Source organism: Coloeus monedula (assembly GCF_965178545.1).
Source record: "Coloeus monedula genome assembly, chromosome: 1".
Taxonomy (NCBI): Eukaryota; Metazoa; Chordata; class Aves; order Passeriformes; family Corvidae; genus Coloeus; species Coloeus monedula.
Genome location: NC_138781.1, coordinates 85,832,140 through 85,857,725, shown reverse-complemented (window position 1 = coordinate 85,857,725; position 25,586 = coordinate 85,832,140). Strand labels below are relative to the sequence as shown.

Below are 25,586 nucleotides of genomic sequence, written 5' to 3'. Positions count from 1 at the left end.
TGTTGGGTTTTTTTTCCTCCTAGTTTTCTACTTTGGTAGAGAAAACTGAGACTAAGGTGGTTTAATTCATGTTAACCCTTAATCCACGTTCCTCCTCTCTGTTGAACCTCGGTATGATGTATTTTGTGCCAACAATTAATTAAACACATTAGACCAGCAGTGAAATGCGTGATATTAACTCTGTCTTGTGAGGGTAATAGCATATTTTATGTTGAACACAGCAATGCTTTCTGGTTATTATTCTTAAATACTACAGTGACCTGTATGAGGAATGCTTGCAGGTTTTATTTATTAAACATTTTTATAAAGGCATTATATTGCTTCTGTGTGGAAGCCTTTGCAAACTAAGTCTGATACAAGTTAATTAGCCACTTTCAAAATTGCATTCTGCAACTAGGTCCTCTACTGAATTTAGTGTGCAAGACCAGAAAATGGCATTTCAGTGATATATTAGTTGTTAAGAAAGAAGACTTTCTAGCTTTGTATGGGAAAAAAGAAGTTCATAGAATTTTCTTCAGGTTCTAGGCAAAAAGAGGATGAGACATCCTAAACTAAATACACTTTATATGCGTGTTACTATTGATAAGAGGAAGCTTAGTTACTGCCCTTATCAACAGAGGTGTTCCTGCAGAAGTTAGTTTTTGACTGACAGTGCTGTTGCCAGCACAGCTTGTAAGGTACCTGCAGGTTATGGACAGGGGAGAAAATTTAGTTGAGTTAATGTGGCTCAGCAAGTCACCATTTGTCATAGCAGCTTTGAAATTGGTAATAAGGAACCACTTTCTTCCTCATGCAATAGAGTGTATCCTCCACATTCAGCCTCTAGTGAAGATCTGCTTATCCTCTACCATACACTTGTCACTCCCCTGACTGAGCAGGCTCAGCTGATAAGATTTTCTTCTTGGCTTTCCATGTTGCAGTGTGCTTTTTCCTACCAGGCTTCACTTGGTGGTAGCACATCAGGTACCCTGCACAGATTCCTCCTGCCCTCCCTACCCATTGGGTATTGTTTCATTGTTTCCCTCACACCCAACACTTATGCAGTTATAGTTTCCTTAGTTTCTCTTACTTATCCCTCTTTCTTTGGAAGATAATGTGGCTGTCCAGTCTGGAAGCTGGATCTGCTTGTGGAAGCTGGGAAGGAGTCACAGGGGCTGGAGAGAAAATGATAAGGCAGTAAGAAAAAGGGACTGGTGCATATGCCAGTCATCCCAAGCAAAGTTGGATCTGGCCTGTAACCATGCCAGGTATAACACACTTTCAGATAAGTTGATTAACCACGGGATGTGGTCAAATAAACACATGCATGTAATTAATATCTGTGCTTCAGCAGACAAGCACTAATAGTGTAATAGAGTAATACTGCAGTAATACCAACAACTGCTCTCTCGTTTAGCTTGGTTTGCCTGCTAAGGCTGTTGCTGTCATTCTGTCAAAAATGCTCCCTTGCTAGTGTAACTTCTTGTGTATGGAGTACTCATAAACTATTTCTAGTGCATTTCTTCCCAAAGTTCTGTAACATTTTGTGGGTTTTTTTTAGCACCTGAACTGCTAGTTAAGTTACTGTTTGGAAGGAAGGAAAAAGGAGAAGATTCAACTTGCATTTTGGCAGGAGTACAAAGGAACAAATTTTTCTTTTGAATAATAGCATCATTCTCTAAATGTGTTTAGTCATGTAGGTAAATGACTCAATTTCAAATGCACTCTTTAAAGCTAAATTTTTAATGTTTTGAAATTAATTCCTTTTCTGCAGTTCTTCAAGTTAGGAATTAATACAACTATTAAAAAAAGTAGCTTTTGACATTTTTTAATTGTCAAATGAATTTAATTGATATTTTTTTAATATCATAATTTTTAACTTGTGAGTTTTCTTTCTGAGTTTTTAAAGAGTAAGTACTCCATATTCTTTTCCTCCCCACACATGTGCTTTCTTTTGTCATGTGCAAGGATGTGCTTCTATTAATGCTACACTAAACATTCATAATCACTGACACGTGAAAGAAGGTGAGGCTGTATTTCCAAAGAAAATACAGTTGTCAAAACTTTTCCATTCTGTAGGAGGTAACATTAACATAAATACTGCCAAAACCACAAATATGGAAGCAGACTAGGCTGATCTTTGGCTGGAGATCGGGATGGGTTCATTTCTCCACTTCCTATGCAGCTTCACTGCTGGTATGTGGTACATACAAGGTCACAAGCTTAGTTAAAACAAAGATTCTAAAACTAAAGGAAGCCATATGGGTAGGGTGTTCATCATCATGTAATTTGGATTTTATTGAAGGATATATTAAACTGATTTCTTTACCTGTTCATTTTGATAAACTTCTAACGCAGTAGTCCATAGCTTCTGCATTTCTAGAAAGTTTAATTTGAAAAAATAAACTTCTGGAACAAAATATTACATGCCTGCACAGCATTCAGCGTGTCTTCTGCCATCTCCAGTGTGCAGAGTATACACACAGTTGAGATTTATATGAATGTTATTTCATATATTTGTTAGAGCTGGGCTTGCTTGGGAAGGAGTGGAGTTTTTTTCTCCTTTTGCCTTAGTGGTCTGAAGTGTAGTCTGCATATGTTTGAAGGGTGTAAAACACAAAAGCATGGAATGGTTTGGGTTGGAAAGGTCTTTGAAGATATCTAGTCCAACCTAAAGTATAACTCACAAGCCCTGTTTTACCATACTAGTACTTTCACCCAGCAGCTATAAAATACATGGTTTTTACTTATGAGTTACACAGTTTTATTTCACAATCAGTACATGAGGATGACTGAGGCAGCATATAAATTGCTTGCAAACATAGTAGTAAATAGAAAATCTGTGGGTGATAGGGTTTAAGTGTGATGATTCAGTGAAGTAGGCTAAATGGCAGCTTCTAAGGGTAGCCATGTGTTTTTATTACCTTATTTGTGTCAGTGTAAGAGCAGATTTTTGTCATGCCATCTGTTTTGGAGAAGTAAAATTAATAATTGTGTTCCTGGAAAAGTTAGGCTTACAGGTGGGGAGTGAAGGGTAGAACAAAAAACCCCAACTCCTGAAAGCAACCAACCAACCAAAAAAAAACCACCCAAATTTAGGATTCACAACTAAATTAGCAGTTACACTGCACAGGTGTGACCTAAGTATCCAAAAAGCTTTCTAGTAGTTTTTCCATGACCCGTACAGCTCGAAGAAGTTGAGCTAAACCTATGAAAAACTCAGCCAAAGTCTGTTTAATTTCGTGCTGTAATAGAGAAAAGACCAACTATTGTTTCAGCTGGTCTCTAGTAGAAGGATTTTTATTTGGAGGAATTGTGGTAAATAATGCAGGAATTTGGTTTCTCAAACTGAGTTAGGAAAGATTACTGGGATAGAAGGTAAGGGATGGAGATGTGGTGAGGAGGATGCTTGTACAAGTGAAGAGGATGTATGCTCTGGTGGCAGCAGTCAAAGTCTCAGGCCTCAAAGTGATAGTGGGGAATGGATAAAGGGAGGTGCAGTGTGGGTGGAAAATGGCACTAGATGACAGACACAAGTGGGACTATAAGCCATGAAAATCACTGCCAGCAAGCTTCAGTGCTGCAGGTGTTCCTGTCGTGCTAAGAATTCCTGCATTTCATGCACCTGAATGGTGCAGGACACAGAAAGATGTTACCTTATCATCATGGTATAAAGCTTCTAGTGGAAGAAGTTTTACATATTTTGAGGTCTGACTGTGGACAGAAAAAACAGCTTTCCTCCCACCCCCAGCTTCTGAAATCATCAAAAATCACCAAATTGTTAAAATTTGGGGGATACAGGTTATCTTCTCTGAGAAGTCATTGTGCTTTTATTTGAAAAAGCTCAGCTGTAACCTGAAAACCTGTAGAAAAGTGAGCATGCAAAAATGCTAGCTTATATAATCATTTCTGCTTTATTGAGGTATGATGGGCATTCTTTCTTACAGTTCCTTGTGTTGAGTGTTCAGTAATTCCTGAAAGATGCATTCTGAATTTTTTTTAAAATGTCAGGTCCTTCCAACTTAACAACTTGTCCCTAACAAAGAAGTCATTAATACAAAGTTAATGTTTTCTGAGTAGTCCTTGTTGAGTTTCAAATTGTTGATCAAAATACATTTTTTGAAAATGAGAAAGATCTCAAAGTATCTGCTGGGTTGTCTGAGTGGTACCATAAATATTTAACAGATATACTCTAAATAGATATTCTTTTGCACCCTTGACAAAGGTTTTTTTGTCTCCTGTGGCAGAAATTTTCCAGAATGTTTGTTCAGTGTGAGCTGAGAAATCATTATTAAGACTTTGGTTGGCATTTTCTATGGTTCCAAATTGTGTACTAAGTCTGTTTTTGTAACAAGACAATTGTAAATTGGTAAAAGGTGTCAAAATATGTTTGTGTCCTGCTTTCAATTTACTGCTCTATATTCTCACAGCTGCACTTCCCTAGTGTTACACTTTGAGTGCTTTCTTTCATGAATTCCAGTTCCTTGCCAGATACCTGGCGAATAACAAGCTTTTAAATTTCAAACCAGTTACTACTTGTCTGAGGGGTACTCTTTTGTTCTACTTTGTGTCAAATATAATCCACATATTGTTGAAATGCACCAGTTTCTCCCCATTCTTTGACTACTTCTGGATGTTGATACTGTTTGTCTGTGCTCTTGAGTTCTCTTGACAATGCAGAAACTTAGGGAAATAGCCCTAGAGAGAAAAGGATTTCTTTCTCCAGTAGAGGCTTCCTCTCTGAGACTAGTAAAAAGATGATTGGGAATGTAAGAGAAGGGGATGCAGGTAGATAGCATAAAGCAGTATTTGTTAGATTCTTAAAGGATTGCTCATGAGAGCAATGTAGAAACTAAGTACATGTAATGAAATTGTTAGATGTTTTCTAATTGTTTGCAAAAGAAGACCTCATTACTGTTTTTGTTGGCTGTTGAGATGGGATGGGCCTGTGCAACACATAGGTGTTGAATTTAAAAAGTCAGGAAAATTTAGTGTTATGAGGATATCTATACAGGGTGAGAGATTTGCATTGTGCTCTGTAATTGGAGCATCCTTAAAAGAAATTCTGCATGATATGAATCATGAAAGTCAGTCGTGTGTAAATTTCAGTGTATGTGGATACTTAATCAGTTCTCTTCAGTTTTCCTCCCTGTGTGCTGCTTTCATTTTGCTGTGGGTTTTTCAGTCTGTGCTGTTGGATGGCAAGTAGAATCTAAATTATCTAGCACAAACAAATGGAAAGTGTGCAAAAATTGCTAATTGCTCTTGTTCCTTGTGCTCTTTCCATGAACTAGGTTTATAAATAACAGACGGAAGAATCTTTGAGGTTGTGCTGAGTGAGAGGGATACTGATTTTAGAATCTGCTTTTTCTTGAGTTTATTTGTAGGTAATCAGAGTTTACAGTTAATAAATGAAGCTATTAAAAAAATTTCTCTTAAGTCAAAAACTAGCATGGAGCTTATTAATTTTCCCATTCCACCCACTACACAATGAAACAAATGTGTTTTATGAAATGTTTTTCTTTGTTTGGAGTCATTTCTTGAGAACATAAAATATGCTTATTCTTGTAGCAAGCTTTTGTCAGATACAAACAGTTTGTAGTTGGCAGGACTTTCACATAAATGCTTCTTTAAAGGGCAAACTGTTTCATAAGTGCCTTTTCTACATAGTTTATTCCCCAGATATGCCTTCACGGCTTCCAATCCAAGACATCTTTGCTGGACTGGTTACGAGTATTGGCACAGCAATACGATACTGGTTTCATTATACACTTGTGGCCTTTGCATGGTTGGGAGTAGTACCTCTTACTGCATGTAAGTATTAATTTTTTGTACATAATACTGTTATACACACGGAAATATGCCCCTTCCTTCAACAAAGTTTTGTGAGACCATTATTGGTTTTTTAAAAAAAATCAAAGACATTATTTATTTTCACTCAGAAATTCTACCCGTTTGACTCTTAAGCCAGTAGTGCAATGCAGAAAGGTATTAAGACATAGGAGAGAATGCGTGAAAGAGCTTTTAAATGTCTTACTTCAGTAAAATGCCCCTTCTCAATTGTCTTCTTTAAAATCTACATGGAAGGTTTTATTTGATGCCGTTTATTAATATTAGGATAGAAGAGTTATCCTATTTTTTCTAACCATCTGTAAAGGAAAGTGCAGGGGTTTTTTATGTGAAAAGTAAAATTCTTTACAATCATGGACAAATTGATTAATAAAACTCTTAAAAAAATCTCAAACAAAGTCATGTAAATAGTAAAGGAATTCAGTAGAAAAGAGAGCACACATTTAAATTATTGTAGTATCCAGTTTGAAATTCCCTTTCGAAATAGGGGTGGAAAAAGAACTATGGATGTTTCAACAAGCTGACAATACAGAGAAAATGGAGAAAGGCAGAAGTGATACAGTGTTCAGTCAAGGAAATCATTGGAAGAGCATCTTTGCAAACCATAATATGCACCTTGAACAAAAGAGCAAGGGAGTAAATGCATCTCCCCAGACAGTTTCTGAGTTGAGAATAGCACAGTGTTGGCATCACCTGATCTTCTGAAGTCAATCATATATGCTGATGGCTTACTTTTTAAGTACAAATCATGATAAAAAGCTAACATTAAAGCATCAATTATTAATCCGTAAAAGTTATTTAAAACAGATGATGAAATGGTGATGATCCTTGCTACATGATATCATAATACCAGAAGTTTATACACATTCAAAATATGATTGAACAAATTAATGGGGAAAAAATTTCATCAAGCATCAATTAGCTTTGAGATATCTTGGTAAAGGAAGTGAAGCGTATGAGAATGTACTGAAGAAGTATCACTGCAAGTATCTTTAACCTGCTTGCATATTCTTCCTTAGGCATCCATTAGTGTGACCAGTGCTGGAGACAGGTCTAGATTAATCTTGGGTCTAACCTAGTATGGCAGTTCTTGCACTTTGCACATGTACTTTTAAAGATGTGCAGCTAAAATACAGCTTTGTTCCATGTGGTTGTATATGGTCTTGAGTTCTGTTCATGTACTGAAAGTTGAGATTTTCTTCCATGTCGTGAATTTAGTTGGACACCAGGTGAAAAGAGGGTACCTGTGGTCCTTTCCAAGTGAGACTATAGCCAAAATCAGATTTATACCAAGCTTCTGTTTATTCATGCAGGTCGTATCTACAAGTGCTTGTTTACTGGCTCTGTGAGCTCACTACTGACGCTGCCATTAGATATTCTTTCCACGTAAGTACTTCAGCAGTTTGATACAAAAACCTGGTTTAGTCAGATTGCCCTGGAAACAGTAACTTTGGGACTTAGTATCCCTTTCATCCAGTTACACTTGTTATCTTCCACTATCTTAAGTAAGCTACTGCGCGTTAGCCTTTGTACGACCAGATGTATGGGCAACAGCATTACAATAGAAATCGTTTCACTTTGGAGTTCCATTATTCAGGATCTTTGGAGCTGGAAAACCTACTTTACAAAGTGGGCCTGGTTAATGAAGATTTGTATTTGATGTCAAGAAAACTTACACCGCAAAATTACACTTAATAATTAAAAAAAATTAATCTCCTCTGCATAGGAGCTACACTGTAAAGTTATCTGAATGTTTCTTAGCCTGTTTTTAAAGGTTTAGTGGTCCCAAATGTAATTCTTATATAGAAAATATATTTCTGACTTTTTAAATTAATCTCAGATGCATAGTAGAATATTAAGAAATGAGTTGCTAATAATGTCACACTCTGTTTTCTTTGTTGCATTTTTATATTTTGAATTTAATTTTATCCATTCTGAGTCTCTTACGTGAGAGGGATTATTTTTTTATCAGATTTCCTTCTAGCTGATACTTGGATTTTTAATGCTTCAGTCACCATCTGCTATTGCACATTGTCTTTCTTTATCCTTTTTAAATCAATTTTGTCTAAAGGATCAATAAATACCAAACAACAGAATTTCAAGCTGCTTCTTGCTTTCTCATTATCTTGAATGTGAGGAACTGAAACTGAGTTTGAGTAGAATCAGCTGCACATCAAGCAAATTGTGGTTCAGTTAAGTCATCTCAACTGGGCTATTTGATTTATCAGGTCAAGTTGCATTTAACTAATTTTCGTTATTGGAGAGAGATGCTTGTTTCAGTCTAATAACAGTATTTTTCCTGTTATCTCTGTAGCATAGATTCTATTCTTATTTTTTGGAGAAGAATCTGATATAAGTGAACCTAGAGCACATCATGTGTATTACAGTCTAGGGAGAAAATAACGGACTCAAGTATTTGTCAGATTTTAATGGTGTGTGAAACTGTGTTTTGACATTTATTTCTTTGGCAGAGTCAATTACAGTAGCCTTTTGTGCCATCTTTTCATTTTGGACTTCACGTCCCCATGGTATTCACTGTGCTGTGCAGGCACAAGTGTGCAGCTGCAAGGAGGGCCAGACTGATGCTTCTTTGGAGATGGCAGACTACTATGGTGCCATGTCTCTTACTTATTTTAAAGAACATGTTGTAGTTTCCAAGGAGGTACCTGAAATTAGGGATGAGGATTGCTTAAGATGGTTTAAGTATCTCTTGCATTGCATGAAACCCTGGTTTTGGTTGGCTGGCTGAACTTTGCTTTGCTGCTGCTATACAATTATGTATGACATAATTAAGATTTTTCAGGTATACAGAGAATATCTGAGGTAAAATGCTACCTGAAATGCAGAGCAGTTGAAGGGAAACCCTACAGTTCCATTCTTCTGGTTCGGGTAGCTCAGCAGATAAAATGCTTCAGTGGACTGGATATTGTGCATTTAGCCATTTAAGTAAACCTGTTACTGTATCAAACCATTTACTTTAATGACTGTGTAGTGACTTTCCTTTGCTGTTCTGGAAGATTGTTTTTTCTGAACTACTCCGTAGTCTTACCAGCAAAATACTGTTTTCATTAATACTTTTTTTTTTTTAACAGGGAGAACTTACTGGCTGACTGTTTGCAGGGCTGTTTTGTGGTAACGTGCACTCTGTGTGCATTTATCAGCCTTGTTTGGTTACGTGAACAGATCGTCCATGGAGGAGCACCACAGTGGTTGGAACAAAATCAACAACAGCCACTCAATGGTGTTGGTCAACAAAATGAGGTAAAACTTACTGCTCCTTAGTTCACAATTAATGTAGAAAATGTGGTTCTTTGAATAAATACTTTATCAGAACACAACAGTAATGTTATTTTATTGCAGGGTATCTTTATTTGTTAGCAGAAGTTGAACACTTGTTCCTATATAAACTCAATGAAAACCACTGTTATGTTTTTGAAGTTGTTTTATTGTGTAGCATTGCACAGATTCTTACCTCTGTATCTTCACCATTTTTAAAGATAATTTTGCGCACATAAAGCTGAATTCTCAGGCATCGTCAGTGAAGATGCAGCTTGCTTTTATTTTGTCTTTTTCATAAGTGTTTCAGTAGTTCATGGGGTAACAATTCACTGTTCTCAAAGCAATTGGAAGTTTTGTTGACACCACTGAAGTTGGAGCTTCTCTGCCCTCCTCCCACTCTCAACACACACGTGCACTCCTTCAGTGCTTACAGGAGCCTGACTTGGTGACTGACTTGGGTTGGCCTAGAATTATCATCTTTCTAATATAATGATAGTTTTCATAAGAGAGTTCCCCTCTATTAAGCACTGGTGAGACCACGTCTGAAATGCTGTATCCAGTTTTAGGCTCCCCCAGTACAAGAGAGGCACGGACAGACTGGACTCAGTGCAGTGAAGAGCCAACAGAAGGACTGGAACATCTTGACATGGGATGAGAGGCTAAGAGAGCTGGAATTGTTTAGTTTGAAAATGAGAATGGTCAGGGTGGACCTTATCAGTCTGTATAAATGCCTGATGGAAGGCTGAAAAGAAGACAGAGCCAGAGTTGTCTTGGTAGTATTGAGTGATAGGACCACAGGCAGTAAACTTAAATTAAAATGCAGGAAATTCCATTTAGATTAAAAAAAAAAAAAAAAAAAAAAAGGTGGGTTTTGTTTGTGTTGGGTTTTGGCTTTTATTTTTATACTCCTACTGTGATCACCTACTGGAACAGATTGCTCAGAAAGGTTGTAGAGTTTCCACCTCTGGAAAAGGTGGCTCAAAAGCCAAGTGCAAACAGCACTGAGCACCCTGCCATGGCTGACCCTGCTCTGAGTAGTCAGGTTGGCTAGATGATCTCTAGAGGCCCTTTCCTACCTCAGCTACACTGTAAAGTTATCTGAATGTTTCTTAACCTGTTTTTAAAGGTTTAGTGGTCCCAAATGTAATTCTTATCTAGAAAATATATTTCTGACTTTTTAAAATACTGTTCAGTTTCATATACATACAGGATAAAAGCATGAAAAGAGCTTGATCAATTTAACCAAATACTAAATCCTGTTTCTGCAGGCTCAGGCTGCTGTGAATGGAGGTGTTGAAAATGCTGTGCTTGATCAACCTGCCAACGCAGCTGCTGAGAATGTAGTTGTAGGTGAGAACCCTGAAATTCAAGAGGAACAAGTAGATGAAGAAGAGGAAGATAACGAAGATGAAGAGGATGCTGTAGTAGAAGATGCAGCAGATGCAAACAATGGAGCACAAGGTAACAGGTGACTCAAAACATTAATGTTCTGGTTCTTATTAAATAGAAATTAATTGAATATAGAACTGTCCTAATTGAAGGAAGCTGTGTAAATTCCTGCTTCAGCTTATTTATCTTGTCTTTGCAAATTTCATGCATTTTGAGTGTTGAAGCATCTGCTTGCTGAAAAGCTACTGACAGTTACAAGATGAATATTATGCACTCAAGTCTTTTTGTTCATTTAGAACATAGCATGGAGTGGTTACATCTTGTTTTGAGTGATCTAACAGCTGTAAAAATGGCCATTGTCTCCTCAGATGACATGAACTGGAATGCTTTGGAATGGGATCGAGCAGCAGAAGAGCTTACTTGGGAGCGAGTGAGTAAGAATCATTTTCTCGAATTTAATAATGCAGGCTCATGCTTGAAATGATTAGTAGTATTGCTGTGTTAAAATGCATTTGGGATAGATTTGGAAATCATTCTTTTGTTAAGAGCCTTTAGTGACCTAGAAAAGTTGTTGTATTATAAACAAAATGTTATTATGTTACTTATTAAGTATCAAAGAAAGCATTTCTTTGGTTTGAAGTATAGTAGCAGCTTAAAACATGTTTTAGTATTTTAAAACATGTTTTAGTTTTCTGCAGTCTTCAACGTGGTGAGGTGTAGAACTGAATTGCAGCTTGCTTTGAGGACGCTGAGCCAGATTAAGAATGCTCAGATGTTGCGTTAGATGAAGTTTAATGCTTAATTTTTGTATTTGTGAAAGCATTAGACTAAAGAAAAGAGAGAAATGAAAATTTAGGTTTCTTTTCATAAAGCAAATGTGTTTCTCTAATAACGACGGAGCATTTTAATGTAACATGGTTTCTGTATTGTTTATGGATCACAAATTCCATAACTAGAGCATGGCGCGCATGTACACTGTAGTCATAGAGTAGTGTAGAGACTCAAGAGCTAGGTTTTTGTAGCTGGTCTAGAAGTAGCCAACATCTGAGTTCAGAGCTCACCACATGCAGCAAAATCTGCCTGAAGGTAGGAGCAGCAGCTTCATGTGATTTACCAGCACCACTACACACTGTATTCCTAGGCTGTGATACAGTTGTTGCCTCAATTGCAGGATAGTAGAAATACAGTTTTCATCATGAGTGGCAAATATTGATATTTATTTTGTATGTACTGAAAGCTTCTTAGTGTGTTTTGAAAGATATTTCATGAAAAAGGACATATATAAATTCAGGTTCCTGAACCATTCTGTTGTTTATTTAAAGATGAAAGTGTTATCTTTCTGAACCCAATTTATTTGCTAGAAAGTGCTGATGTATTCGTAATTGGTAATATTTTGGTGCCTCTCCATGAATATAGAAATCAGTTTCCGCATGCTCTCATAACCACTTCCAGTGTTATGTGCTGACATAGGCAAGAGATGTGTAGTTGACATTTAGTATCAAAATCGGGGTAGGCTCTTCTACTATGTCATCTATGTGAAAATACCACTCAAATTTTCTGAATTTTCAAAAATTTTTGCATCTTGGTTTAATTTGTAAAATATGTTCAACTTTTATATCTTGGAACTTAATGCAAAGTCCTTGTACAAAAGAGCCTTGAACCTGGAGCTTTACAGCAGTAATTGTGGAGTGTCTGGATTGAAATCATAAGATAACAGTTGAAGTGAGGGGAAAGGAGACTTTCTTTTTTTTTTTTAATAGATGCCTTATATTTGGCTGCTCTGTGGGTGCTTCCCATAACAGCTGTGCTGAGTGATAAGAATTTGTTTCCCATCTTCCCTAGCTGTAAAACAATTCTGTTCAAAAGTTAATAGCATATATTGTAGCAAATAATCCTTTTAGTAGTTGCTTTTATACATCAAGGGTAAAATACTAACTTTTCTCAGTGCAACAGAAACTGATAGGATGAAATAAAATGGATGAAACAAAAATTTGCTCTTGTATTGAAATACTGAGTTGATTAAAGATGTATTTAAATAGCCATGCAATCACTACAATATTTTGTAAATACAAAATCTTAGTCAAAGTCTTGGAGAGAAACAGCCTATAAAGTAATTGATTCTGTGTTTCATTTGATGCATATAGATACATGTGTATTCAGATATTCCACATGTATATCACTGCCTTTGCACACCTGAGTTTACTGTGTTGAACGAGAACTTAGTTTCTGTCTTCATCTGTAAGAATTTTTGTTCCAGTACTGTTGGTTGAGCCATAAAAAAAGCTTTTGACTGTATTGGACATTAAAGGTCAATGTGAAAGAGGCATATTTTAGATTCAAGTTGCTTAGTTTTTCTAAGTTTCTAAGTTTTCTTAGTTTTACTTTCTAAGTAAAAATGACTTTCTTATCTTCACAGATGCTTGGACTTGATGGATCTCTAGTTTTCTTAGTAAGTGCAATCCTGCTTTTCAAGAATTTCTACAGAAGGATTTTTTAAGATCCTGTACTTTTAAAAAATACATCATTGTATTTGGGATCCTAATACCACCATAACACCACTAGTGACTTTTTAGTGTAGACTAGATTTTAAATTCTAAGATCTTCGGTTAGCTTTGTTGGGTTATTTTAATCTTCGAAATAGTCAATCTATATTAGAATCATTACATTTGTAAACCTAAGACATTACATTTATATATGAGACATTGATGATGGAGGTCTCTTTCAATTATGTTATTAGTCATTAACCTTAAGTAGTAGTATCAGAAGAAGTAAAACTCCAGTGTACTTGTGGCTGAGGTCACATGTTAGCTAAAAGTAATATTAAAAAATAGACGTGTGCTGTCATTTCTGGAGTCAGAGCTGTCAATTTTGGTAATGCATTTGTTGTGACAAAGACTAATTATTAAAAGTTCAAATGAACATTTTCTCATTCATAAAAAAATATCCGCACACATTTCATATAAGTCTTTTTAAAGATGGAACTGTTTGTACTGATTTTAAAATAAAAGCCTATTTTTACAAAATGTAAGCAAATGTAAGTGCACTTACCTAGATAAATGTTTGTGAATGTAAACAGGTGCTTTCACAAACTGTCCTGCACGTTTCTGTCTTTGTGTTAGAGCAAACTTCCTGGCTCTAACACGAGGTGTGCAAGTTCTGGTGATAACAGACTGTTGAAATAAGTTGAGATACAAAAGTCAGGTCACTTGTTTAAAAGACTGACATTTATATACTGTTATCTTGTCATCTTCCCTCCTCTTTCCCCCATACTCCTTACAGGAACATGTCTTTTGGGTGGTGTCTTTAAATACGCTGTTCATACTTGTCTTTGGTAAGTATCATTTGCTCTTAGGTTTTAAAATTATCCTTCTTTGTGAAGTGATAGTGCAGGTCAATTTTAAGGCTATTCTAGAAAAATGAAGATGTGACGTCTAAAAGTAGAGCCAAAAATTAATTCGGAATATGAATAACAAATCCTTATGATTTTCTAGTTTTGTAATTTTAATTTCTTTAAGTGAATAGGTATAAAATAGGAAATCTACTAAAAAGCTCAACCATGTCAAACAAAGCACAAAAAATAATAGTTATTTGTAATATTGTTAAATTAAAGGAGGAACCTCATGGCATTTAATTTGTGAGTAAATGCAGTACTTTGAGGAATGGCTAAGATACTTTTTTTTCTCCTGAAAGTTTTTACTAGACAATTATATCACTTTTTCCATCATGAATCCATTTTTGGAGCTCAAAATTGGAAGGAAGGGAGGTATGCAAGAACGTAGCATTTTAGTGACAAGATGAAGCATATTATACACTTAAAGAGATACCAGCCAAAAATAACACAAAATTTCACTTGCCCTCAATGATCAGTTTAGAAAATAATTTTTTATGTTGCTTTGGTGTTTTTTCAGTGGTCTTGGCAGAAGAGTTTGAGGTTGAAAAACTGAGGTTGTACTGTAGATAAGTTTTTACTGGCTAAGTAAAGCTCATAATGCTGAACCAGTGATTTGAGCATCTAGATATTGAAACAAATCAGCAGATCAAAAGAAAATAAAAATGACTACATTGTATGTTTAATTCACAAGAAACTAACTGTTCTAAAATAGGCATTGCAAAATACTTGAATTATTTCTTATAATTATTTCAATCTGTAGTTGTCAGAAGTTAATTAGGTTATTTTAACTGCTGTAAAATGTAGACTTTTTTAGTAAGTAGATCATAACCATGAAATTTCTAAACCATAGATTAAAATTCAATAATAAGTAAGTAATAAGAATAATTAATGAGGTTGTCGTATAGAAACATTTTCAGTAGCTGCTTTGCCAAGTGGGAAACTCACAAATAGAGAAGAGAATGACTTTCCTAAGCAACCACGAGGTCTGGGAATTTAATATGTGCCTCTCAAACCTATTTTTAGTATCTTTCCCATTAAGTAATACTGCTTAATTTACACCTGCCAAATCTCTAGTAATTATACTACTTGTGAGTTCAGATGTCACAGGAGGTACTCATAAAAGATAAAACAGAAGGAAAGCATTTGTAACCTTAATTAGTGGTCCAGAAATTCTCCTTGGACAAATTAACTCATTTCAACTTAATTAATATTTTCTATAGTTCATTTTAGTGCTCACAGAGGAGCTTGTACTCCTTTATGCTTCTTTTTTTAAGGTATCTGTTAGGAAATCTCTTTTAAATAAAGTTGTTTAAAAGACACGATAAACTGTGTACTATATTCTCATAAAATTGTCAAAAACACAACTTTTAAGTCATTAGTGTATCTGTAGGAGTTGTGAGCGTGATCTTTTTCATCTCAGTTTTCTTTTGTTCTTACTGGGCAGGGAGAGCTCAGTTCCTCCCTTTATCTTTTACATGTTTGAGCTTCCCAGTAACTGCTGATTTTCCTGAAAGGGACATAAATTAAAGCTCTTTTTATCCTTGGTTAGGGTAATATGAGTCCTGTTATATCTTTTCTAGTAGTTTTTTTGTTGGTTTGTTTGTTTGCTTCTTGGGTTTTGAGGTTGGTTTTTTTTATATGTTGATTATACAGAAATGAGGAGGAGAGAGAAAATCATCACGTTTTTCATTTGCCGGAATGTTAAGTCTGTAGACTTAGTCCCACAGTGGACTATCATGACATAGTGAAGACAATATAAGTGAAAATAAAAGCTTGCCACTTCTGCACACCCTTTCCTTTATACTGATGCTCTCCACTCCTATAAAAAATTGATGTTGAATTCTGTAGTCCTTTGTAACTTGGTTAGAAAACAACAGAGTGAGATAAAATAACTAAAAAAAAATATTTTCTTGCAAATGCACAGGTTTCTAAAAATAGGGAAGTGCTGTGTTTTTTCATCTATTTGCCCTGAAACCTCAGAATTGTCAGGAGTGAGTTATCAGGAATGATGAACAGTTTTCAGTACATTAATTCAAAGTAAAAGACTTCAGTTGCTCCTCATCCCTTCACTGGGTATCATCTTTCTCCCCCTCCTCTTCCCTTTGCAAATTTCTGCAGGGCTTGCATTTTTTACAGTACTCTTAAGAATTAAAGCATTAGAACTGAAGCCTTGCTAAAGCAAGTCTCACCTGACCAAGCTGTAGAATGGCTGCTGAAATCCTTTAGTGCTGAGGAAAGAATGAATATACAGCATAGGCTCCTACAGCGGTCTGAGAGAGATACCGGCCTAGGACATAAGACTAAGAAATTGAATTAATTTACACAGTGCAAGGTGACATAAGAAGGAAAAGACTGTCCTCTTATTCTCTGTGGTTTTATGTTGTTCTAGTCTTTAAGTGCAAATTCTGATTTTCAGGGCTTGTAAAATTATAGAAATCAAACACTTGCAAGTATTTGCACAGAAATTAATTTTTGTACTTTTTTTCATAAAATTTATGAGAAGTAGAGTAATACCATGTTAAAATATTTGTCTTCCAAATAAGGCTCCACCTAGCAGTTTTCATGGCCTTTTTTTCTCCTTTCTGCTTACATTATACAGCATTTTGTCCATACCACATTGGTCACTTCTCCATTGTTGGCCTGGGCTTTGAGGAATATGTGAGTACTGTTTTATAATTTCAAAATGAAAAAGAAACTACCACTGTTTATTCAATCACTATTTTTGTAGCATCCTTCCAGTTGTGGTTGCAAAAGTCACTTGGAGTATGTCTTCTTATTAACCCTTCAACCTTTTTGAATCTATGATTAAAAATGATTTCCCACTCTTTTCCACTTCCTTCATTATTTACATTTCAAGTGAGGTTTCCTACTTTTTGTAAAAACTGTGTGTGTCTTCAGGTTTTTTTAACAGCCTCTTGTTCCTTGTGTACATTTTTTAACTTGTGTACTAATTTTCATAGACGATGATAATAAGTAGGGAAAACTAGGGGATAATGAAATAGTGTAAGGTGACACTTTTTGTTTCGTATATTGAAGTTGTTTTGAGTTTGAAAAAAGTAGTTGTAATGTAAATGTAAACAGTATCTACTCTTGATGAAGATACAAATATAGTAGTAGATTATTAAAATATGTAAAAACTAGAGAAACTTGGCATTCTTGAAGAGTTGAAATTTGGAATTTATCTTATTTACATAGAAAGGAGATGTAATCTTCGAAGAGACTGATAAACTTTCCCCTTTTTTCCTCTTTGCTCCAGGTCCAAGCATCTCACTTTGAAGGCCTGATTACGACTATAGTTGGATACGTCCTGCTAGCAGTGACTCTAATTGTTTGTCATGTATCCTTTTGGCAGTAGTTACCTGGTTCAGATTTACATGTAAATAATTTTTCTGGCTGTGCTTTGAGGAGGCAGAGATATGATGCAGGTGCAATTAACTTACATTTTTCTCTGCTCTTTTGGTGAAATGAGAAGGAAAGGTCTCTTCTGTTCCCTTGGACATTTAGAAGTTGTCAGTGTGACTGCCTGCTTTCAAACAATTGTGTTTAACAACACAATTAAAGGCTTTTATGCTTACTTGAAGGTCTGTCTGAGGAGAAGAGAGTAGATTATGCTTCTGCTGTGGACTGTAGTTGAAGCAGAGAGATTATGAAAGGAGGGATTATGAAAATATGAGGTATGACGGGAAATTTATTCAAATATTTTTGATCCTGACAGATTTTTTGAATATGAATTATTTTAGTTTCTTTGTTATGTCTCTGAACTACTGAGATTTTGCAGCAAGAATTTCCTTCTCATAATTACTTTATTAGAGAAAACTAGTTTCTCTTAGGTGTAGAAAACTAAGTCTTGGAAGCTGGAAGGATTTATTTGGTCACAAGTAAGAAGGCTGCATTCCAGCTGCTTGTTTTTTTACGTCAACTTCAATGTGAAAGAATATACATTTGTTAGCAGTTTTCTGTTCAAAAGTACACAGAGTTAACATCAACTTTTTGCATCAGTATACCAATATGCAGTGCAAATGTGGTAAAACATTAGTTGATTGGCATGTGGGTTTTGCCTCCTAAAAAAAAAAAACCCAAACCAAACTCCCGAAGTGCAATATGCATCCAGCTTTTCTTGGAAAAGGTGAGAATTTAATTTAGACTGCAGGGAAGAGAAAGTTACTATTTAAAGTGAGCCTTCAGTTTTTAGACTTACTTGTTTGTGGCAGATGTTTTCAGAGACAACTATTCTTGAGAAGACTTCTGGTTGCTTAATTTAAGAAGGGTGGTAATGTCAATAATTTAATTTAGGTGCATATTTGGGGGTGTTACCAGCACAGCAGATCGTAACTTCTAGAGTGACAGCCAGTTTTGAAAATAGAACCCTGATAAAACACATACTTACTAATTCATTTATCTCTTTTATAACATTTCTTGTTGCTAAAAGCACCATAATACAGTGTTTGATATTAATTAAACTGTTATAAAGTGTTTTCCAGTATTATTTTCTTGACAAAGCTATTCAGGGTTTGGCAGCACTTGTTAAGTTCCAGCGATCACGTCGTTTACTAGGAGTGTGCTATATTGTTGTCAAGGTAATCCTAACGTTTTGTGGGGGGGGAAAAAGCCATCTCAGTTTAAGCTGACATTATCGTTTTCTTAGAAATTTTTGTTGAACTAGTGAGATGTTGTTTTCTCTCTTCCTAAAGGTTTCCTTGTTAGTGGTGGTTGAAATTGGTGTGTTTCCTCTCATCTGTGGCTGGTGGTTGGATATATGCTCCTTGGTAAGAACAGAAACAAATGGGAAAAAATCTTTTGTAACAGTGTTTAGATTTGAAGCAAAAAAAAAAAAAAAGTTCTGATGAGAAGAGTTGTTCATACATACGAGTTTGACAGCACTCTTCTGTTTTCATAAACAGCATTCCCAGAGGGAATGGGTTTTTTAGATACTGCCTAATGCTAGTTTTGGGGGGTTTTTTATGTAACAAATTAACATGCTGTTACTAAAATAACAAGATCCTAATCCTTTCTAGTGCAGTTACAAGACCACTGCGATAATGAGTTTACTTACAGGCAAACTTGTGCACTGAATAAACATCTTTATGTAGCCATCTTATGTGAAATGGTGATGACTTCGTATTTTAAGTGGTCCAGTCTCTTTCTGCTTTGGAAAAGATCCATGCTTCATTTGCTTGGAATTGAAGACAGTTTTTCTGTCCTGAAAAATATGGAGTGATAAAATTGAAATGGACAAAACTAATTTTTTCCAGCCGTAGTAGAAATAGAATTTTACTTAGGAATTATTTGCTTCCATCATAGTCCTACTTTGTTTGAATTGATTTATAACTCATATAATTTTTATGTAGGGTCTGTTAGTGATAAAGTTGACTTATTTCTTCTCTCTGTCAGAAGAAATAAATTGATCAGAAGTTAATCTTTATTTGCTGTTCTTATCATAAAGTAATCCCTTTTTTCTCTAATTAAATGGTGTAATGATTTATCTGTTAAAGCAAACATTTAAATTATGCTTATTAGTACATATGAACTAGGGTAAGCAAACTGAGTAGTTGTGGATGTTTGCCAAACTTTACTCATATTTGTTTACTACTTATCTTCTAGGAGATGTTTGATGCCACTCTGAAAGACAGAGAATTGAGCTTTCAGTCTGCCCCAGGCACCACAATGTTTCTGCACTGGTTGGTTGGAATGGTTTACGTCTTTTATTTTGCATCCTTCATTCTTTTGCTAAGAGAGGTAAGGCTTACATACAGAACTGTTAAATCCTTCTTGTGTGGGTATTACTGCTACCATATTTTGTGTGTATATTGGATTCAGTTTTATGTAAAAAGTGCCATGCTGGTACTTACTGCAGTGGAAAATTACAATTTTGAGTATATTTTACTTAAAAATTTTTGGTTTACAGCTAGCTCTTAAATCTGAGTGTTGCCTTCAAATTAATCCAAATATGTTTTAGTTGCTTAAGATCAGTTAGTACTTGAAAATAAAGCTCGTGTTTGGTTATTGCTTCTCTGTGATAATACTTTCTTTGTTCTATTTCTCTGCAATTTTGTTGAATCTTGTTCAACGAATATCCCTGTTACATTAAAACTTACTTTCTGCAGCAGTGTTGTTCAAAAGGAAAAATAAATATAAAGATGATGATTATTATTCTCCTCATATATTGTTTTCTATTTCCTACTTCAGGTATTGAGACCTGGTGTCTTATGGTTTCTCAGGAATTTGAATGATCCAGACTTCAATCCTGTGCAGGAAATGATTCATTTGCCCATCTATAGACATCTCAGGAGGTTTATCTTATCAGTGGTAAGGACTTATCTCAAAGATTTCTTTATTTGGAAAGAAAGCTTCATGTGCTGGCTCCCATATACAGTACTGTTTATTTAAAGAAAAACATTTTCACCATGGAAGTGAACTGATACTGGAACAGGTTACCAAACAGAATCTGCGTCTTTTGGTACTCAGAACTCAACTGGATAAGGTTCTGAGCAGCCCGATGTATCTGGGTCTGCTCAGAGCAGGGGTTTGGGGAGAGTTGGTTGGACTCCATAAGTACCTTAAGCAAAGTCACAGAAAATGTTTGTGTATTCAGAAAATAAGTGGTTTTTATTATGGGTATTGTAAATCACATAACTCTCATAATGCCCTCAGTTATTGCAGAAAATGTTGTTTGTCCAGTTCAGCCAAAATAGTGCAGCAGGGGATGTTGCAGCGGGGATTACTGCAACAAGTATATTTCAGACCAGGAGTCCCGTGGAAACGAAGTATATATGGACAGATTCGTGGTAGATGTTTCAGAGATGTTTATTTCTCCAGCCGCATGGCCGGGGCTCAGCTCAGGAACTCCCCGGTCACGGGACCCCAGGGTCCTTGGAATTATCAGGGAACACAAACCAACCAATGGGGAACGAGGCTGACCAGGGGCAGGGAGACCCCGTGCCTCCCCCCCAGGGCCCCTCTCCCAGGGCTCCATGGCAGGGGGAAGGGACCCCAACAAGGGGAGAGTAATTTTCTAGCTAAATTTTGGGTTGGATTCTGCTGCTCTAGCCAGTGGTGATGTTTGCAGATTGTCATTGTAAGATACTGAAAACAATGAGAGTTTTTTCCCTTTGCTTGTTTGTCTGAGGTTTCCTGAGCATGCAGTCAAGGAAGGGTCTCAGACTGTCTTTGACATAATTGTCACGTCAACTGTGTGAACTGACACACCAGAAACATTCTTTGATGTACTGTATTGTTACAGCTGAGGTGCTTTAGCAGTGAAAGCTCAGAGAGATCCTGGTTCTGTTAGAGAGCCCTTCAGTATCTGAGCAGAGCTGGCCTTTCCACCTTTCAGAGCATTTTATCCTTACATAATTGTAATTCTTCAGCTGCCTGAAATTTCATGGTGCATCAGGTGGCCCAAATACAAGCAGAGATCTACTGGTTGCTCATGGTCTCACTTATGTTGTCACACTGTGTTGGAATGGGCAGTTACTTGAACTACAGCTTTTGATTTGTTCAGCTAATTAATTCAGAACTTTCACTAGCCTCATGCTAGAATATGGGACCCAGAATGGTAATCGTTTACCATTTCAAAGAATAAATCACACCTTTCAAGCTCTGTTTATTTCTCTGTATTTTTAAGAAATGTCTTGTGTAGAACATAAACTATTAATTTTCAGGAAGAATGGGATTCAGTTTTTCTTTTTGACGTAGTTAAACACCTTTTTTTTCCACCTTCTTAGTCTCTGGTGGTGCATTTATATGAAGTGTAAGAATGTGTTTAAAATGTACTTAAGTTTTCGTCTGGTTCCTTAAGGAAGCAAGATTCATGAAAGTACATTGTCTTCAGGCACTTGATGTACCCTACTAAATTTTGGTCTTTCAGTCAATTTGAAATGTGAGGAAAGAGGAACTGAAAGGTCTTTGACGCTTCAGCAAGATGCTTAAAAAGTCAGCCACTTAGAAAAGAGAGGACTACCAAATAAGTAATGCTGGTGTTGGGGGCAGGGGAAGAAAGAACTGTCTGACATTGCTCTAGCTGTCAGCAGGCTTATTGAGGTGCTTATTCAGCTGCAGTCCTATTTGGTGAGGGCATCGTAGTGTGCTGGTCTGCCTGGGATAGAATTGGTTTTTTTCATAGTGGCAAATGTCCTTCTGCACTTTGAATTGGCACCTAACACAGGGCCTGTTGGCTATGGCTGGACAGTGCTTGCACAGCATCCAGGCATTTTCTCTTTGCTGCTCTGGCCTGCTTCCTCACCTCCAGTGAATAAGGTGCAGGTTGGGAAGGAGGATGGATATGCCTGGAACAGCTGACCCAGACTGACCAAAGGGATATGATGTCATGCTCGCAGTAAAAACTGTGAGAAAGGAGGTAGGGGGTATGTTCATGGTTATGGTGTTTGTCTTCCTGACTTCCCAGGAAGTTGCTGATTGTCTGTCTGCTGATGGGAAGTAGAGACTGAATTCTTACTGTTTTGATTGCGTGCTTGGTGCTTTCTCTATTAAATTGCCATTATCCCAGTTTTGCCTGCCTTTGGTTTTGCCTTCTCCTTTGGCTGCAGAGGGGAATGAGCGAGCAGCTGAGTACGTATTCAGCTGTTAGCCAGGGCTAGCCCACCACACCCAGGGAACTTGCCAGAGATGGGTGGGGAACTAGCTTTGGTTGTTGCTACTATTTGGAGTAACTTGTTTACTTTCTTATTGCAGATTGTCTTTGGATCAATTGTGCTGCTCATGCTCTGGCTTCCTATACGCATTATTAAGTATCTCCTTCCTAACTTTCTTCCATATAATGTTATGCTCTACAGGTGAGCATTTATTTCTAAAATGATGGGGTTTTTTCAGTGTTTCTGTAACTGGAAGAAGTGTATTTGCACTCCTTGAGCATTTTTTGACTTTTTTTTGTTGTGTTGCTTTGTTTTCAATTAATCTAATCTTAATTGTTCTAACTGAAATAAAGGGTAAAGGATGTGGCTGCATCATACAATGTGACAAATGAAAAGCTACCTTTTTAAAAAAAAAGCATTTTGTATTACTTCTGTAAAAATAACTGTTTGGGGCTTTATGCCCTCAAAACACTTCCCATTTCAACTTTCTGATAGTGAAGTTCCTTTCATGTTTGCTTTTTTAACACACACATTCCTGATTATCATTGCTTCAAGCGTAAAAGAGTATCTGTAACTGCATTTTTCTAATGATAGCAGGTTTTTTTCTATTTCTGAATAATAATTGAAACAGTAATGATAGCAACAAATAAAGGAGCAAACTGTATTCTTAGATATAAACTTTCTCAATGTTTTTTCTTAAATTTCTTAAATGCCAAAGTGCCTAAATACTTATGAACACCTAACCTCTGCTCAGGGTTATAGGGAAAAATGTTTGCAAAAAGTAAGAATTTTCCTATGTAAATCCAATGTATTTTTGTATCGTGGTGGCAGTAATAGGATTCAGTGTAAAAGACTCCTATTAAAATGTTCCTTGTGTTTGACTTCCTGCTCTTCCCATTGTTTCTAGTGATGCTCCAGTAAGTGAACTGTCCCTAGAGCTGCTTTTGCTTCAGGTGGTGCTTCCAGCTTTGCTAGAGCAAGGACATACAAGGCAGTGGTTGAAAGGTCTTGTACGAGCATGGACTGTAACTGCTGGATACTTGCTGTAAGTACAGAAATCCAAAATCAGCTACAATCACTGTGCCCAGTTTGGCCTTTAAATATATAAAGACAGCTTTTGAGAAAGTTATCCCAACAAGCAGGTTTAATAGCTGTTTTACAGCTAAATATGTGATGAAAAACTTCTATAGCGATTGCTTTCTTCTAAGCAGGAGTTGTATCTACTTCTGGACTAGCCTTTGACAAGTCATTCTTTTGGCACACTATTACAGCATTTGCTTAGTGAAAGAAATCTGTAAAAGTATGACTAACATCATCTTAACTCCTATTATAAGGAAATAAAGAGATAAATGTCAGCAGAGTGTTTCCATGAATCATCTAAATAAAATATATGTGCACTTCTTGTATTTCTTATTTATAAGAGGGAAAAAAAAAGAAAAAGTATTTAGAACACTGAGCTGAAGAAGTGAGCAACTTTGAATTGGGGATTTGAAAGGTAAAAGTTCAGAATCTAGAGAAGGATAAAACTGTCCCTTTGTCAGATAAAGTAAATTATTGTACTGCCAGGCAGAGTTCTAGCACTTGAAATTATTTTTTAGTTCATCTGTTGTTTGCCAAATTAGTCAAGAAAAAGTAAGGTTGACTTTGTTTCTCTACCATTTTAAGTGTAACTTCAAAGTATATTGTCATTCTCCCACCATGTTTTGGTCATTGTCGCACTCTTAAGATCAAGATTTATTCTTTGCCAAGTTATGTCTGAGAAACTGAGTGAATGAATGAAAGACTTTTTTTCTTCACCGTAATGCAAAATATTTATTTTAGTTTCTCATAAGGAAACTCTCCTCACCCTCTCTTCTCTTAGCTTGCATTTTAAAGAAGTTTTTAATTAATTTTTCAAGTTTTGATTGTGTTTAAGTGTGGTGTAATGAGAGTTTTGGAGATAATGATATAAAATAGACTGATTTTTTTTTTTTTCTAGGATTGGTACTCTTAAAAGGTTGTGAACAGGTTTTGAGCAATTTAGAATCTTCTTGAAAGACTCTGCCTGCCCCTGTACTTCTGACAGCACGGCCGTAGCAGCGCAGCTCTGTCCTTGTACAGTTTAGGTTTGAAGGGCCTTGTTTCCAGTAGAGCTTAGTGACAGTAACATTCAAGCTGTCAGTAGAGCCATGTGCTTACGTGAACTGAAATATCTGTGCAATTTTCCTTTCACGTGCACAGCAACCTTAATACCAGGTGATACTTTTAAAGTAGTCAAACAGATAAGTGATCTTTCCTTGTGGCTGTATTCCAACTTGCATCCACACCAGCATTTTTCTTCTAAATTGTGTTTAAGATGACATTGAGTACGTTATCAAAAAAGGTTTATTTTACTTTATTAAGATTCTGCCAGTACTCCTATATTAGTTTTGTACAACCTTTATGCAGTCTGAGTAGGCCTGTATTTCTGTAAGTTTCTCGTTCATATCAAACAGAACAAAACTGAAATTTTGATTGCTACAGGGATCTTCATTCTTACCTACTTGGTGATCAGGAAGAGAACGAAAACAATGCAAATCAGCAACCTAACAACCAGCATGCTCGCAATAATAATGCTGTTCCAGTTGTGGGGGAAGGTCTCCATGCTGCCCATCAAGCCATACTTCAACAAGGAGGACCTGTGGGTTTCCAGCCTTATCGTAGGCCTTTAAAATTCCCACTCAGGGTATGTATATCTAACACATTAAGAAAAAAGAAAAAGGCATTTGAAAAAAAAATGAAATATTTTTTCTTAAGAAAGATTTGGCCCATGTTATCAGAAGTCAAGTGGTGGGGTCCTGTTTTGTATGGTTTGCAGCTTTCTAAAACATAGAGTTGCAGTTATTCTCACATATGGCTTTTTTCAGCCTGTAACTTAAGACCTTCAATTACAATTTTATTTATAGACACCATATATGTTGAGTATTATCTGTCAGTTGATGTCTTGTTTTCTTCATAGTTAGTAATGGAGAGAAAGAGAATAAGCCCCCCTCAAACAGGTAGTTCAGGTGTGCCTCCGACAAGGCATGGCTTTCAAGGGGGCATACTTTGGTCTTGTAGCTGAAGTGTATTTTAAACTACTTTGCTTT

General features: G+C 36.2%; 1 protein-coding gene across 2 annotated transcripts in view; it reads left to right on the top strand.

Annotated features, from left to right (window-relative positions):
- The window catches only part of MARCHF6 (membrane associated ring-CH-type finger 6), a 46,043-nt gene that overhangs the window by 6,714 nt on the left and 13,743 nt on the right, over nt 1-25,586 (top strand). For both annotated transcript variants that reach the window (XM_082277885.1, XM_082277884.1), the window contains exons 4-19: nt 5,650-5,793; nt 7,143-7,215; nt 8,922-9,090; nt 10,377-10,569; nt 10,866-10,927; nt 12,914-12,946; nt 13,777-13,828; nt 16,488-16,546; nt 17,145-17,225; nt 18,397-18,465; nt 18,580-18,654; nt 19,490-19,624; nt 20,075-20,194; nt 22,580-22,680; nt 23,387-23,524; nt 24,982-25,183. In XM_082277885.1, coding sequence (XP_082134011.1) covers nt 5,650-5,793; nt 7,143-7,215; nt 8,922-9,090; nt 10,377-10,569; nt 10,866-10,927; nt 12,914-12,946; nt 13,777-13,828; nt 16,488-16,546; nt 17,145-17,225; nt 18,397-18,465; nt 18,580-18,654; nt 19,490-19,624; nt 20,075-20,194; nt 22,580-22,680; nt 23,387-23,524; nt 24,982-25,183 — 1,706 coding nt within the window. The remainder of the gene's footprint in view (nt 1-5,649; nt 5,794-7,142; nt 7,216-8,921; nt 9,091-10,376; nt 10,570-10,865; nt 10,928-12,913; nt 12,947-13,776; nt 13,829-16,487; nt 16,547-17,144; nt 17,226-18,396; nt 18,466-18,579; nt 18,655-19,489; nt 19,625-20,074; nt 20,195-22,579; nt 22,681-23,386; nt 23,525-24,981; nt 25,184-25,586) is intronic.